Raw genomic sequence first — 15,990 nt, 5'->3', positions numbered from 1 at the left:
CTATGTAGTGTTATGAGCCCACACACCTCATTCACCACGGTGACTTACACTGCTAGATACACTACTACTCATCCATGCATCTTGATGGTCATCACACCGCGCCCTGATACTCAGGGTTAAGCAAAGGTCAAAGGTCAGTGTGACGCTTAAGACTCGAGTTGGGGTTTGATGACATGTTAAAGGCTGAGCAGAGTCGAAGAAAATCCTGCACTGGCGTTTCTGACCGCGCGTCTCACACCAGCAGCGAAGACGACGCTGTGCTCTCCCACCGAGAGGCGTATGAGTCGCAGCACCCAGTCCTGTGGTTCCTTCTCCATCCCACCGTTCACCACCAGCAAAGAGAACCTACCCGTGCTCAACACGCGCATCATCTGCCCTGGTATGATGCGTGAGCACACAGACACACACACACACAGAGAGTCTGTCAGTCTACATTCGTGCCTCACGTCTCTGTGGCTGTTTCTCTGCAGGTTTGCGCGCTGGCCTGGCGGCCTCCATCGCTGGGAGCTCCATCATCAGCAAGATGCTGCTGGCCAACATCGACCCGTTCGGGGCCACGCCCTTTATCGACCCAGACCTCGACCCGCTGTAAGGAAGTGTGCAGCGTGGGGACCGACTGTGTATTTGTATGCAAGTGACAGCCGGGTGGACGCGGGTTATTCAGCATCTTCTCCTTATTTGTGTCCAAGATAAAATTTGCTGAATTTGTGTCCGTTTCTCACCGTTTCAGTAATGAGAGTCCTTACTTCACCACGGTGTAATACATGAAACGCTGAAATGATGTCGCCTTATCATTTTGTGGGAGAATATTTCCAAGGCTTGTATTCCTTTCCAGATTTACCGGAAGTTTCTGTAATTCCTTGTTAACGACCCAGTTAAAACCCGCGGCTCGTCCTCGTTTCTCCCGCAGGGAAGGGTACCTGGAGAAGTGTGTCATGAACAACTACTTTGGGATCGGACTGGATGCCAAGATCTCCCTGGAGTTCAACAACAAGCGTGAGGAGCACCCTGAGAAGTGCAGGTGAGACAGACCTTCCTGTCCGTCTCGCCCCCGTCGGGGCACTTCCTTCCTGCTTCCGTTTCCCCACCTTTGTTCCTACGCCGTGAGAACGGTCCAAATAAATGATGGAAGGAGTCAGCAAAAGACTCCGTAGCGTGCATTGTTCAAATGATCGTGTTGGTGTTTGCCAGCGATTTCCTGCTCATTTGTACTTTGACAGCAATGATCCGGCTCGTGAAACGCATCATGTTTCGTACACGAGTCACGGGCAGGGACAGTGGGATGCAGTGTAAGTGCGGTTGTGGATATTCACTGTTGCTTCGCTCAGGAGCCGGACCAAGAACATGATGTGGTACGGAGTTCTGGGAACCAAAGAGCTCCTTCAGAGAACTTACAAGAACCTGGAACAGAAGGTCCAGCTGGAGGTGAGATGCCCCCTCCGGGCATTTGAGCTGGGTTGCAACTCGAATGCGTTCGCGTCAGGGGAGAGAAACGATGCTTCCCACGTGTAGAACACGCTGGATGTTTTGTTAATTCTCGTGACGTGCAACCAAAGGAAGGGTGTGAGGATGGGAATGGATTGGATTTGGGATGGGCTTAGGGATAGGGTTGAAGATTGGGATGGCTTAGGGGGTCAGTTTGGGAATTGGTTTTGACATTGGGATGGGAATTATGATTGGGTTGGAGATGAATTTGGATTTGTTTGGGTTGGGGTTGTGTTTGTGTTCAGGCTGGGAGTGAGTTCAGGGTTAGGTTGGGATGGGATTTGGTTTGGGTTTGTTAGCGGGATGATGTTGGGTTGGGTTTAGGCTGGGGAGGAAGAACGGTTTGGGGATAGGGTTGGGGATGGTGTTGGGGTTGGGGTTTGGTTTGGATTTAGATTGGGGTTGGATTTGTCCCGGGCATGGTATTATGTTGGCTTTAGGTTGCAGGTAGGTTTGGGATGAGTTTGCGCTGCAGCTGAGGAAGAGGTTGGGTTGGATTTTCCTCTGCACTCTCTGGTTAGTTGCACATTTGAGAAACCCAGTTGATGCCCCCTGCCAGTAGTTCGTTCTCCGCATTCAAATCGTCTGAAACACGGGACTGAAATGTACAACGGTGACGTCAGATCCTCAGCCTCCCCTCGTTGCTCACTGTTGTCTTTCCAGTGCGATGGCCAGTACATTCCCCTTCCCAGTCTCCAGGGAATCGCAGTGCTGAACATTCCCAGTTACGCTGGCGGGACTAACTTCTGGGGCGGAACCAAAGAGGATGACGTAAGTGAGCCGCGCTGACGGCCGATTTCTCAGATCCCTGCTGGAAACGGAACTCCTCCGTTTCTTCATTTACGGTTGAGGCATTTGAGAGAGAGAGGCAGAAACAGTCTTTTGCTGTTGACACTGGAATTTTTCTGCTTCCATCAGTATGCGGCCAGAGGGGATCATTTTTGATAAGCAGTTCAGACGCCCCTTTGTGTTTTCGTACTCTTTGTACTTAAGAGTTTAATTTTATGGCGAGACACCATCGTGGTCCCACCTCTCGGTCAACAATAGGTCCTCTGTGTTGAGGCGTCCAGCTCTCCATTGTGCGGTGCAGGATGACCGTAGGCTTTGTGTGCGGTTGTGCACACTGTTGCATAGACAGCACTTCGTCAGCAAGGAAAGATACGAGCAAAAGTCCGGGGCTTCTGGTGTTCCAGCAAATGATCATAACTACATTTTTAAAGCCAATGCTACACCTGTACTTAGTTCACCGTCCATGTGCTTTTTTCAACTTTCATGCCGAATTAAGGGCTGTGTTACGTAATCTTAATCTCCATATACTATATTAGTTTATACATAAATATACAGTATATCTATATTTATTGCATTTCTGTTATTATATATCGTTTACATATAATCGGACGCGATTACTGTTTGGAAACAGTGAAGATTTACTCTGAGTGGTACGTTTTTTAAAAATGTGCGATAAATGTATGAATGGACATACAGTATAAAGGTTGCAGAACAAAAGGAATGTTGTGTTAAAACAGCTGTATGTGCGGTCAAAAGACGGATCCGTTTGGGTGAATGTGGCTGCTTAGTGCCCCGCCCCCTAGCGGTGTTTTAGGGGTAGCGCTGAGGAACTCCGCAGGGTCATCGTACAGCACTGGTTTGAAATGAGTGGGAAATGAAATGCTGTTTTCACCTGCTGGATTCCTTGCCCCGTCTCGGTCCGATTCTCTGTACGGCCCTGCTGTGTTTGACCTTTGCGTTCTCTCCTTTCCTTCTGATGGACCCCCTTGCAGATCTTCTGTGCGCCCTCATTTGATGATAAGATCCTGGAGGTGGTGGCTGTGTTTGGGAGCATGCAAATGGCTGTGTCCAGGGTCATCAAGCTGCAGCATCACAGGATTGCACAGGTTAACCCTCCACCACCACTCTGTATATGTTCTGTGTACTATGGCCCAGGTGAGCTTCACCTGTCCTCATCTTGTCCGCTCTACGCCGTGCTGACGTAGCCCTCCGTCTCCCCGCGTATCCCTCCTTAGTGCCGTTCGGTGAAGATCACAATCCTGGGGGATGAGGGTGTGCCCATCCAGGTGGACGGTGAGGCCTGGATCCAGCCTCCAGGAGTTATCAAGATCCAGCATAAGAATCGTGCTCAGATGCTGACAAGAGACAGGGTGAGTGACACGCCCATAGTGGGTGGAGACAGGTTAGTGACATGACAGCTGTGGGCGGAGACAGGTTCCGTGACAGTCCCGGTGTGGGTGGAGACAGAGCGAAGGACACACCTACAGTGGGTGGAGACACACAAGTGACACGTCTGTTGTGGGTGGAGACAATGTGAGAAACATACGTGCACTGGGTGGAGACAGAGCGAAGGACACACCCACCGTGAGTGGTGACAGGCGAATGATGCATGCAGGTTAGGTGGCGCTTTGTCTAGAGGTGGCATGACCCCCATAGCTGCGTGATGAAGTCCTCTGCGGTGGCCTGTGTGTCCAGGCTTTCGAGAACACGCTGAAGTCCTGGGAAGACAAGCTGAAGTACGACAAGCCCCCCCTGCGGCCACACCTGTACACGCAGCACTCTGTCGACCTGGCGACTGAGGAGGAGGCGGCACTCGTCCAGATGTGCGCCCGCGCTGCCGAGGAGCTCATCACCAGGTGATGTTTTGCTCTCCCTCGTGCGAGTGTTTACGGATCACCTGGTCGGTCAGTGGCCGCATGCAGATGTCTCCAGACCAAAACCACGTAAAGTCTGGGTGTAGGTGTCGGCCAGGAGCCAGTTCTGAACTCTCACCAGTAACAGTTTGACTTTAGGTTCTATCAGCCATTCCTGGACCTGTGCTCACAGGTCTTGCAGTGACCTCGTTGAGGTTTTCCACTTTCTGCTCCCTCCTGATAATAGATAACAAGATTAAGGTCATGGGACCTTGGATCTGACCTTGCGACTGTCTCCATCTGCAGGATCTGTGAAGCAGCCAACACCAACGGGTTACTGGAACAGGAGCTGGCTCATGCCGTCAACGCCTCATCCCACGCCCTCAACAAGACGCATCCCAAGTTCCCCGAGGTGACGCATCCAGCTGTTCTTCCAGCTGGTGGTCAGCTCCAGTTGGGTGTTGCTGCGGTGCTGTGGTTGCTGCTCCATGTCCAAACCCGGTGCTCATGTGACATTCGCTTGTGTTGATCTCCTCAGAGTCTGAGCAGGAACACGGCCATCGAGGTGGCGAGCACCGTGAAGGCCCTACACAATGAGACCGAGTCGCTGCTGGTGGGACGAGTGTCTCTGGTGAGCCAGGACCACACCCCCTTGTAGAGCTGTGAAGCTCAGTGCCAAGGTTCTAGCGTGTAGTAAAGAACATCACATGCGCACATCTTTTCCTGTGTGGTGTGTGGGTTCTCCTCTCACGGAATTCCTTTCTCTCCGAAGCAACTGGACCCCCCTCACGAAGAGCTGCTCTCCAGTGCTCTGCAGAGCGTGGAGGTGGAGCTCAGCAAGTTGGCGGAGATCCCATGGCTGTACCACGTTCTGCAGCCCAACGATGAGGAGGTGAGTGGAATTAGGGGAGGTGCAGAGATTCCTCCTTGGTGAATATTGTCATTTTTTTTTCCTTACATTTAACAGCCGATTTAGTTAGCTGCATGGTGGCACAGTGGGTAGCACTGAGGCCTCGCAGATCCTGGGTTGTGCATTCACATGTGGGTTTGAATCCAGCTCAGCCTGCATGGAATTTGAATTTACAGTATATATACAGTGAATGAGTGTGTGTGATTGCCCTGTAATGGACTGGTGTCCTATACAGAGCGCACCCTGCTTCAAACCCTATGATTCCAAGATAGGCTCTGAACTGTTGTGACCCTACGCCGGACGAGATATGATCAATAAACGAATGAGTTAATTTAGTGTCTTTTTACCATGTTCTAGTGTCAGCCATATTCATTGTGGATTAAATCCTTACCTTTTCTGCCCTTCCATCTGGTTTTCTCAAGAGAGCAGTGTCTCCCGCTCAGCCGTGCAAAGTGCTCCTTGTCAAAGGACTTGATGGTTTTGTCTGCTCCGCAGGACCCGTCCCTGGATTACGGCAAGAGGAACAGTCGCAGCACCATGTTCCGCATCGTGCCGAAGTTCAAGAAAGAGAAGGCACCTAGGAAGGGCAACTCCCAGCCAGGTAAGGATGGCTCCACCCACCCTAGACAGGAGCCAATCGGAAGGCGCCTGTAAATATGCAAATATGAATTGATGTTGGTCGCTTAAGTCTTGGTTTATACACAATGCCAGTTGTGGAAAAAATGTGGAATTTCACAGAGCTCTGCACTTTGCAGGGTTTCAGAATGAGTGTCGAAACAACCACCGCTCACCGTGCGCATGGATTCATTGCGTTTGAAGCCTTTTGTTCAAACTCTAAAGCCTACGTAATTTTGGCTTGAGAAATGAGATATCAAGCTTTGATTCGACATTAACTGCTTTTACTTCCTACTGCTGGCTCGTTGTCTGTCGTTGAATGACTTCGGTAAAATGTGATGCCAAATAGCGGATCGACAAAGAGAAACGTTTTGTCAGAAAAGAAGCAGAAGAACAGTACATATATGGAACCAGTACAGTGCGCTTTTCGTGTGTTTCTGTGTCAGTCAGGAGTATTTGATTTTAATTCACTGCCATTCCTTCTGAAGATGTTGAAAAATGTGATTTATTTTAGGTGTTTTGAGTTTCTCTTCAAGTTTACTGTGGCGCCTTGCAAAGAAATAATATTCACTTCCCCTTTTGTAATAATATTGTTTGACATTTGGTCTTACTGCAGAGCTGATGGTCACATGTAGGAGCCACAAGTGACATCTGACTTTTTTTATCCCTCCACACTTCTGCGATACCATGGTAAAGATTACTGCGATAGCCCCCAGTTGTGGTACTCAGTTGTAGGTGCACCTTATGATAATCTCAAGACTAATCTTAGGGGTCTTGAATCCTTGTAATTTTGGTAGCAGTCCCTCTGTTGAGGAGTGTTGGCACCTTGCACTCCACTGGAGCTCAGCTAGAGAACCGCACATTAAGTGCATCGCAGCACCACCCAGTGGAAACCAAAGGGGGTCCCTTCGGTGTCTCTGTTCTGTGACATCATCCAGTCGTCAGTCCAACCCGCCCATCCATAAACACGTCCCCCTGCACACTTTCTCTGTTCATGATGTTGTCCTGTACCCCAGAGCCTGTCGAGTTGTCCCAGTGTCCATGGCAGGTCCAAACCAAGGCAACGTCCCAGACCGACCTCGTCGTAGACTGACCACACTCGCCGATCTCTGGTAGTGTTCGAGGTGTTTGACAGTGGGGAAAAAAAGTCAAACGCCATCTGTTTGACCGCTTGCTCCTTTTCACAAACATCGAATGCCACACGGACAAACTGAAATCCTTGCGCGAGCTAATCTGAGCGATGACAAACGGGATCTTCTCAAGTACAATGTGATGATGGCCATTCTGGGTCGCTCCATATTTTGACCAGCTGCACTTGTAGGCCTTTGGGGACGCTGGTTGGACTGGAGGGTCTGTGGGTGTGTTTCATAGAACACAGTGTGAATGGTCCTTCTGTTCCTGATTGCGGTTGGTTACCTTTATGTTACCAAGGGGGAGGGGCTTCCTCAGTTGAGGGAGCCAATCACAGCTGGGGGGGGTAGTCGTGCCCACTGGGAGGCGGTGCAAGGACAGACTCAGATACAGGTCACTCAGGCTTTGGCCTCGCCCCCCCTCCCACGTCCCACCGGAGTAACCTGCATGCGAGACCCTGGCGCTGCCTGGGGACCCGGGGCCCGGTGCCAGCCAACCCCCCCCAACCCTCTCTCTGCCAGCTGCTGCCGCCACCTCTTCCTCATGCTCCTGTACGTTTTATTTCTCCTGGTGCGTTTTCCTTTTTGGGCTGACCCTGTTTGCTTTTGTCCTGCGTCCGAGGGGGCTGGAGACTGAAGGGGGCTTCTTGCTCTTGACTTGTGTAGTTCAGAGGTGGGGCACTGAGGAGGTGGGAGCCTGGCTGGAGCAGCTCAGCCTTGGGGAGTACAAAGACATCTTCACCCGGCACGACATCCGCGGCTCCGAGCTCCTTCACCTGGAGAGGAGGGACCTGAAGGTATACGTCGCCCCTGTGTACGTCATTCTATCCCACAGACCAACCAGACTCGCTCTTCCTCACCTCCTCTTCCTGTCTCTGCCTCTTGCCTTTCTCACACTCCTCCTCCGATTCTCTACTCCCTTGTCGGCCTTTTCCCTCTTCGCTCACGTGTGCTGCACTGCTCTGCTTGGCTTCGTCTGTGCAAATATGGTGTCATGACCAGCGGCTGGTTAACTAACCCTTCCCCTGCCTCCCTCATGTGCTGGATGTCTAGATTCAAGCATCCGCCTCTGCTGGAAGGGCTAGGCGATTGTGCCCAGGAGGGGTGGGAACCCACTGGTACTTGGATCCCCGGCAGGTTTATTTTTCTCCCCTTCTTCACAGCTGGGACTTTTTTGTTTTCCTCTCCACAACTGCCAGCTGGTTCATCCAAATAATTACCTATGTCTGTTGCATCAGAAAACAAAAATCTACAACTCCTTGGAGCTAAGTTTGGCGCTCTGTGTCATCCTGGTGAAAAGATCTCTCTAAAAGTAAATGGAAGGGAATCCAATTGAATTGAGTGGGTGGGGCAGATGGGGCGGAGCCCAGCAGGAGAAGGCGGGACAAAGGGAGGAGTTTTCGCTGCCCTGCTGACACCGAGGCATGGTGTGGCTCACGCGTGTGGCGCCAACACGCAGCTGCCTGACAACGTGGCTGTTGACCCGGCTTCCGTTTGCGGAGGGCAGCGCGGCGGGAGAATGCGCTTGTGTCCATGGCCCTTAGATGGTCAGCAACAATACTGCAGAGGTATTTTGTACAGTGCGTCAAGTAAAGAGCGTAAAGGGTGATGTGAAGCCGACTCTTCTCTAGGGGATGTTTGAGAAGGATCCTGAACCTGCCTCTGGCCCAGTGGAACAGGGGATGCTGGGATGTAAGAGTGATCCGTTGGCAGGTTTCGGGCCCCCGTTCATTTGACAGCACACCCTAATGGAAGCCAAATGTTTATTCCATCCACTTGCACTGGCTTCCTCTCACATCCATTAAAAAGGTTTAAGTGGTAAAGTCTCTGTATCAGACGTCTTAATCGACAGTTCTTTTTCTAATTCGGTACAGAAGTTTAATTTAATAGGTTGGGAGGTGAGATTTTCATTCAGTCTTTTCCCCAGTCTTTAATCTGTTGATCATACCCAGAAGTCCCGCTGGTGGTTGGCTCTTCCCGGACGTTCCGATCTCATCCCTGAGATTGGCGTTCGAGGACACGCCGACTCAAGCGAAGATCCCTCGTGAGCAGGCCGTGGCCGTCCGCGGTCGGTCGGGGGGGGGGGGGCAGCGCCCACACACGCTAGGCCCGCTCAGCACCCAGCGCCTTGGACCGTGTCAGTTCCTCTCTGTTATGTCCCGTCACCTCCAACCTCTGTCCTTGCCATCGACCCGGACACTCTCATGGACTCATTGTGCCCTCTTGGCTGTCCTGCTGTCTTTGGGATCGGTCTTCCCGTGTTCCTGTCACCCAGATCAGCGCACACTGTACCTGCAGACCTTGTGCATATTGGAATCGCCTTCGTGCTGTGATTTAGTACCACTTTTCGCAAGCTGTTTTTAAAGGGGTTGCCATACTTAAACACCCCGGAGTGTCAAAAATCAAACATTTATCTATATATGCCTATATGTAGTACCCCACGCAACAGTCGTGTGCGTTGACATTTTGAAGGAGAGACCTCCGTTACCAAGACCATGGGGTGACATCCATCAGTTGTGTAATTAAAAGCAGGAGATGCTGTGTGTTTGACTCTTAATAATAATGAACAAACTGTGGGCAGTAGTATGACTACCTGCAAGCCTGAATACTTCCAGCGCATGTCACTGGAAATGTCGCTTCTTATTTTACCAGGTGATATGTGGCTGCCTTCGGGCAAGCCCGTGTGCAAACGCTTTGAATAAATGGGGTCAGCTGACAGACACCGAATGTGAACGTGAACTAGCATCAGAGTCGCGGTACGTCAGTACGATCTAGGTCCCGCGAGGCTCTTTCCAGATGTGAGTACGTTGGACAGCTGCCGCGTGACGGAATTCAGAAGCTCGGTCCACACGCAGGTCTTCGCTGAGGCCGACGGTTACGCGCCTTTTTCGGTGTCAGACTCGGGGACCCGGGGGCTGCGGAATTCCATCTGCTCTTAAAGTCTCTCGGAAGTGTAGTTTCATTGGCATGCGCTCTGTCCGTCTCTCACGAGCTCCATGTCCCCTCCGCTCTCACAGGACCTGGGGATAACGAAGGTGGGCCACATGAAGAGAATTCTCCAGGGAACTAAGGAGCTGGCCAAGACGGCCTTGGCGGACTTGTAGGCCCGACGGACCCCTCATCCGACCCTGGAGGAAGAGTCCCGGGGAGCTCCGTTTTCTGCGAGGACTTGGTCCGGCGAGGCAGAGACAGTGGCGGGACCAAAGAGTTGTGTGAGGGATGCTGGGACTTGGATGTTCTCCGGAAGGTGCCGGTGCCGGTGCCAGGCGTGACAAACAGAAGGGGGGAGGGGAGATTCTGAAACATGAATGAATATGTGGAACTATTGAAAAAGCCATTTCTAATACGCTCCACACATCAGCAGTCGGCTGAGACACGCAGCAAAGCAGGCGTCTGACCTCGCAGGAAACGAGTAGCAAAAGCGAACTTCCACGAAGCGTGCCGCGCGGGTACCGTGTTCGCCAAGGGACCGTTTCGCATCCGTGTTGTCGATGTCCGAACGGGGAAAGGGGAAGGGTGGCGTCGGGAATGTCCTGCTTCTACTGACATCCTGCAGCACTATCATTTACTCAGAATGTCGGGGCGGAGGCGGTCGAGGCATCCGAATCGAAATCCAACTCTTTCAGGGGTTTGGGACCACAAAACGCAACTTTATATCGAGGTCGCCAAAAAAAGTAACAGTCCAACTAAACTGCATGGTGTGCCTGCTTGGTTTGGATATCTATTTTATTGCATGGGTATTGTCGGATTTTTTTAACGTACACGAATTACACGAACAAGTTTTATATCGATTTGATATCGTTTGTTTCTACTGAAGTGTCCCTTTGCTCTGAAGTACCCTTAACTCCGACGTTCAGCATGGACCGTCGTGCGTGAAGAAGCTGGTCTGTAGCAGTCACACGTGCCATATTTTCAAAGCTGTTTTATCGTGCGGTGCGCTTTATCGGTTCGATATCCTAGTGGCTTGTGTCATCAAATCTTGTTTTGAGGGAAAAAAGTGGGGGCTTGCGAGTCGTTAACAAGAATTGCTGTGTTTTCTCTGCAGTAATTATGGGACACGAGAACCAAGGCGAACACCTCACCACTTTTGTTATCGCTGCTTCCTCTTTGGCTGTTTGCAGATTTCCTGTGCCAAAATAGCACTCGAAAAACAAGAAGCGGTGGAGCCTCGTTAAGTCAACGCGTCACTTCCCGACAGCAGAAGTTCACTCCTTTTTTTTTTTGCAGGCTATCGAATGGACGTTTTCTTTTAATTTCGTCAACCAAGAAATCTGGACCAGACTGTTGGTGGTTTTAGGACCTGAAATTCTAAAGCCGACGCAGGTTATCAAATTATAGCTTTCGGAACATCGTTCTTTACCAGGCATAGATAACCGTTTACCAAGTTGACACTACAATACAGCCCATGGTTCGTCCAACATGTATCGCGATCAGTGAATCCGTGCTTTTTTATGACACCGTCCAGGTCCGAGAAGACAGTGATTATTCTGGTGACGGGACTCACACACACACACATTTTTCAGAACCGCTAGTCCCTTACGGGGTCACGGGGAACCGGAGCCTACCCGGCAACACAGGGCGTAAGGCCGGAGGGGGAAGGGGACACACCCAGGACGGGACGCCAGTCCGCCGCAAGGCACCCCAAGCGGGACTTGAACCCCAGACCCACCGGAGAGCAGGACTGCGGTCCAACCCACTGCGCCACCGCACCCCCTTGTGACGGGACTCAATTTTTACTAATATTCGGACAGGGCGTTAGGCGACACTTGTTCATGAATTAAGGTTGTATATGTATGTGTACGTTGTTATAGTTAAGTCTTTTTAGATTGCATATACAAATTGCCCACACATTTCAATGTGTGTTTTGCACCGGAACACCACTGATAACGATAGTTTGGTGAACTCCTCTGATTTCTATGCTGTTGTACTCTGACGGTGCAATATTGTACTTAATTTTGATACTGTTGATTGTATTTTGAAGTTCTGTAATGTGATTTTTACTGAAAAAAAAAAAAAAAAGAGCATTTCTTTATGTTCTTTCCCTAGTTCACATGGAAAAGGTGCAATGTTAGGTATCCCAGCCATAAGGCGAAATGGCTTGTGACTCTCCAAAGTGCTTCCAACAGCCCGTTTGTTATTCCTGCTTTACCTCGTGCTTCCCGGGTGATTGGCAGAGCGCAACAAGTGTTTATACAGCCGCTTCCTCGCGCAGCTCATAAAGTAGGTTCTCGCATCGGTTGTATTGTGAGGTCCGGTATGAGAAGCCCTTTCGAAACCCCGAGTCCGCCTAAAAATTCCGTCTTCACCGCGCACTGGCATTTAGTTTAGTGTGATCTCGTCCAAATTATGGCTCTCCTCCCTCACTGACATGATTGATATAGCCGTCATCCTCCAGAGAGGGGCTAGAATAGCATTTTAATACGAGGCCCCATTTTTTCCCTTTTTACGTTTACACAATTCCCAAGAATTTGTAGCTCTTTGAATTTAGAATACGTGTACGCTGTAGCACGTGCTGTAATGCCTTTTTACATCCCTTTGCAAACAACTAAACAAGACACAAAACGTCACTTGGTGATCAGCGGATTATGGCCCCGCGCGGGAGATGGCGTTGGCCGAATTTCGAAGGTGCGAAGAAAGCGATAAATTTAAACGAGGGGAACTTTCTGAGTTTTGAGGGACGCTGAACCTCTTTTGAAAGTTAAATACACAAAGTGAGTTGTGTTTACTTGCTCTCAGCTGACACGGGTGCGAAAAGGAAACGTGAATAGCGAAACACTGCTGCAGTGCTTCTGCTGACAATCAAAAGCGCGTCTTTTATGAATGAAATATTTCAGAAACTTTGGAAATAAGAAAAATCTTAATAGGCTCCCATTCAACTCATAATTGCTCCAGATCACCAAAAAACATTGCGTGCGTTGCTAAAGCATTTATTTTGCGACCTTGCGTCATTCTCAGAAGATGAATTTAGTATCATTTAAATATGATAATATGATATCCGTTCTGTAACGACAATCTGTGGACAATATCCAGGTGTGGTTGATGCCCCCCATAGCCGTAATGATGTGTTTACCCAGTTTTAGGTGGGTAGGTCAGTCCTTCTTTTATGACTCAAATTCGAGAAACATTTTTACAATTTTTATTTTAGCACGGCTAATTTCATTTACTTTTCAGAGGAGGTACTGTCATGGCACCAGTGGGCTGAGAGCGCCTCGAGCATTTCGGTCGCAAGTCAAATTCCGTATCGCAACGAATGACTCCCTTCTGCTGCTCCGGAATTCAACGTCGTTCGTTATTCCGTGTTAACGTAACTAACTAACAAGTCACCTGTTCTTGTTAGTCTCGTGTTTTTTCTTCATTATGCATATGAACTCTTGCCCTGATGAGTTGTTTCATAAGAGAGTTGAGTGTGTGTCAAGTGTGTGAGTTGGGTGCTCAAAGGAGGGGAGAAGGAGAGGTGTTCTAGCTGAATAAAGCGGGGTAACGTGCACACATGATACGTGTCGAGGTTGTAGTTGATCGTCGCAGCTCGGTTTAGTTAGAATAAAACTGATTTTGCCAAATCTTGCAGTACGAAAAGAGAACGTCTTAATTTTAATCTTCAACTTTTATACACAAAGAATTTTTATTCCAGATGAAATCGTGCCACCCACTATCAGTCTTTCTCAGCAAAATGGTTCTGTTTACAAACTGATGCCAGATTGCTCAAATTTTCTTAATTAACACTATAGATGCTAAGTATTTTCAAAGTGCAAAAAGCTATGTTCATAACCAAAGATGTTTTTTTTAATTGAATTCTGCAAATATTTAATACAAGCTCACTTGGGGCGAAATGTTAGTGAATCTGGGAGCGTCTGAAATGAGCTGAAATTTTAATACGTATGCAAATGTACACAATGAAATTTTACACTGCAAACGATGGTGAAACTGAGAGTAGCTGTAATGCAGACTGAATGTATGGATGTGATGAACATGTGTTTAATCGTACCGCTGTTTCCCACTGTGCTTTGAGTTTTGACAACATGTGTCATTATACTGGGTCATTTGGACAGCTTTACAGCCTCTCTATCCAAAACTGTTGATGCATTTCACATGGAGACATGCAAGTCCTTACTTAATGACAGCACACAGTGCCTTATTCAAACAAGGCGTGGCTTCCGCTTGGTTTCCAACATGGGCATTTGACCCACAGAAGACCAACCAGTGGCAGTGAGCTCCAAATGACCCTAATGGTGCATCTGTGGCAGTTGATTGTGTGTATCGCTGTTGAAATATGAAATCAAAGACGCTTCTTTTATTACACCTTAAACCCAGGCAGCACATTTTTAATTATTTATTTATTTATTCTTTTTTTTTTTTTTTTTTTTTTTTTTACTGATTCAGGATTGTCCTCGTATCATTCATTTACCTGAAACTCGTGTCAGCACTGGTTTGGCATATCATGATATAAATTGACCTTATATAACTTTGCATATAGTATATTTGGCAATGGTTATTTATGGGCCTAGATGAGACCGTGTGGGAAGTGCAGTGCATTGCGCTGGAGCACCTGTGTAACTCTTCAATTTCTGTACCATAAGAGCTGAAAACTGCCTGGTTTTAAAACCGACCCATTGTTTAAACCCGTTCTTTCAGAAAAGACTAACATATCGTTGACTTGGTTACCGACGAGGTGAAAGAGAAGTTTAATTTGTTTACATTTTGTTTACAAAGGCACAGCTTAATTTTTACTTGTATGATTAAAAAATGTGTATATGTGTGTGCGCGTGTGTATATATTTGTTATATATAAATAGGTATATAAAATATTTGCGTATTTATTGCCTAAGTTTTGAATATGTGTAATGTGTTTTCACCTTTGGGAAATAATGTTACATATATTGTATAGACATGGGTGACTTTGGTAAAGTAGTTAGTAATTTTTATGACTATTAAGTGACTGTTTTCTGTGCCTTTTTATTGTAGAATGCATGGTTAACTATTTATTACAATATGGAAGTCACTGAGATGTGTATTTTTGTATTCTGCTAAAAATAAATGGGTTAACTTTGTTGTACATTTTGAGATGCCTTAAAATAAAGGCTTACTTCCCAATACCTTCCTACATCAATAAAATTGAAGGCTTTAATGATACTTCATGTCCTTTTTGTCTTGACTTAATTGTCCATTTGTTCCTGATTTAAGTTTTCCAACACAGAGTAACACGTTACTGTTACTTTAAAATATGATTGATTTGCATAATACAAATGTAATATTAAGATTATTATGGGCAGCATGGTGGCACAGCGAGTAGCGCTGCTGTCTCACAGTGCCGGGGTGGTGTGAGAGAATGTGGGTTCGATCCCCACTCAGTCTGTGTGGAGTTGGCATCTGTTTCCTCTGGGTGCTCTGGTTTCCTCCCACAGTCCAAAGACACGCTGTTCAGGTTCCCCATAGTGTGTGTGGGTCAGTTTCATGATGCATGGATGAGTAACCCCTTGTAAGTAGTGTATCTCGCAGAACAGTAAGAACAGTACAGGCACCAGGTTCCAAAGATGGGGAATGTAGACTGCTACTTCAACAGAGGGTTGTACCTAATGGCCACCTGACATCTGCAGATTACCACCCTACAAGCATTTTGTGAGCTGTAATCGGTAAAGAAATACATCCCCTGGACTGGAAGTGTGTAACACCGGTGCAGTCATCAGGGGCCACTGAAAACTGCTGGGTCTTGGCAACAATGTGAAGAGGAACAATCACAAACCAATACTTTATGTTGAATTCTCATAAATGTTGCAAATACAGACAAAAAACGGGTAACATTCCTATATCCTATATGTTTATACTCCAGGGGAGGCAAGGAAGGAGACTATTAAGACTAAGGTTGTGAAGAATGAAAATGTGGTAAAATAAATGTGTTAGTTGCGATCAAAGTTTCCTTGTTCAAGATCAAAAGCAAGACAATGAGTTAATCGCTGTGACCGTGTAGGTTTCTAAAAAATATTTTAATGCTTCATGGACTTTGGAAAGAAATTGAGTAAATTAACACACACACACACACACATTTTCAGAACCACTCGTCCCATACGGGGTCACGGGGAACCGGAGCCTACCCGGTAACACAGGGTGCAAGGCTGGAGGGGGAGGGGACACACCCAGGACGGGACGCCAGTCCATCACAAGGCACCCCAAGCGAGACTCGAACCCCAGACCCACCGGAGAGCAAGACTGTG

The 15,990-nt window shown here is 48.2% G+C and overlaps 1 protein-coding gene across 6 annotated transcripts in view; it reads left to right on the top strand.

Annotated features, from left to right (window-relative positions):
* LOC108929663 (diacylglycerol kinase eta-like) overlaps positions 1–11,345 on the top strand; it is a 54,076-nt gene extending 42,731 nt beyond the window's left edge. For 3 of the 6 annotated variants that reach the window (XM_029257008.1, XM_029257007.1, XM_029257005.1), the window contains 14 exons: positions 242–379; positions 471–588; positions 911–1,021; positions 1,329–1,425; positions 2,149–2,256; positions 3,267–3,380; positions 3,510–3,644; positions 3,970–4,130; positions 4,434–4,539; positions 4,666–4,758; positions 4,900–5,019; positions 5,533–5,638; positions 7,449–7,579; positions 9,800–11,345. In XM_029257008.1, coding sequence (XP_029112841.1) covers positions 242–379; positions 471–588; positions 911–1,021; positions 1,329–1,425; positions 2,149–2,256; positions 3,267–3,380; positions 3,510–3,644; positions 3,970–4,130; positions 4,434–4,539; positions 4,666–4,758; positions 4,900–5,019; positions 5,533–5,638; positions 7,449–7,579; positions 9,800–9,886 — 1,625 coding nt within the window. In that variant the 3' untranslated portion in view covers positions 9,887–11,345. The remainder of the gene's footprint in view (positions 1–241; positions 380–470; positions 589–910; positions 1,022–1,328; positions 1,426–2,148; positions 2,257–3,266; positions 3,381–3,509; positions 3,645–3,969; positions 4,131–4,433; positions 4,540–4,665; positions 4,759–4,899; positions 5,020–5,532; positions 5,639–7,448; positions 7,580–9,799) is intronic. The other 3 variants (XM_029257010.1, XM_029257009.1, XM_029257006.1) reach the window with 2 other exon arrangements.
* Positions 11,346–15,990: the final 4,645 nt, after the last annotated feature.

Source organism: Scleropages formosus, chromosome 12 (assembly GCF_900964775.1).
Source record: "Scleropages formosus chromosome 12, fSclFor1.1, whole genome shotgun sequence".
In the NCBI taxonomy this organism is placed as follows: domain Eukaryota; kingdom Metazoa; phylum Chordata; class Actinopteri; order Osteoglossiformes; family Osteoglossidae; genus Scleropages; species Scleropages formosus.
This window is presented reverse-complemented; position numbering and strand designations above follow the sequence as displayed.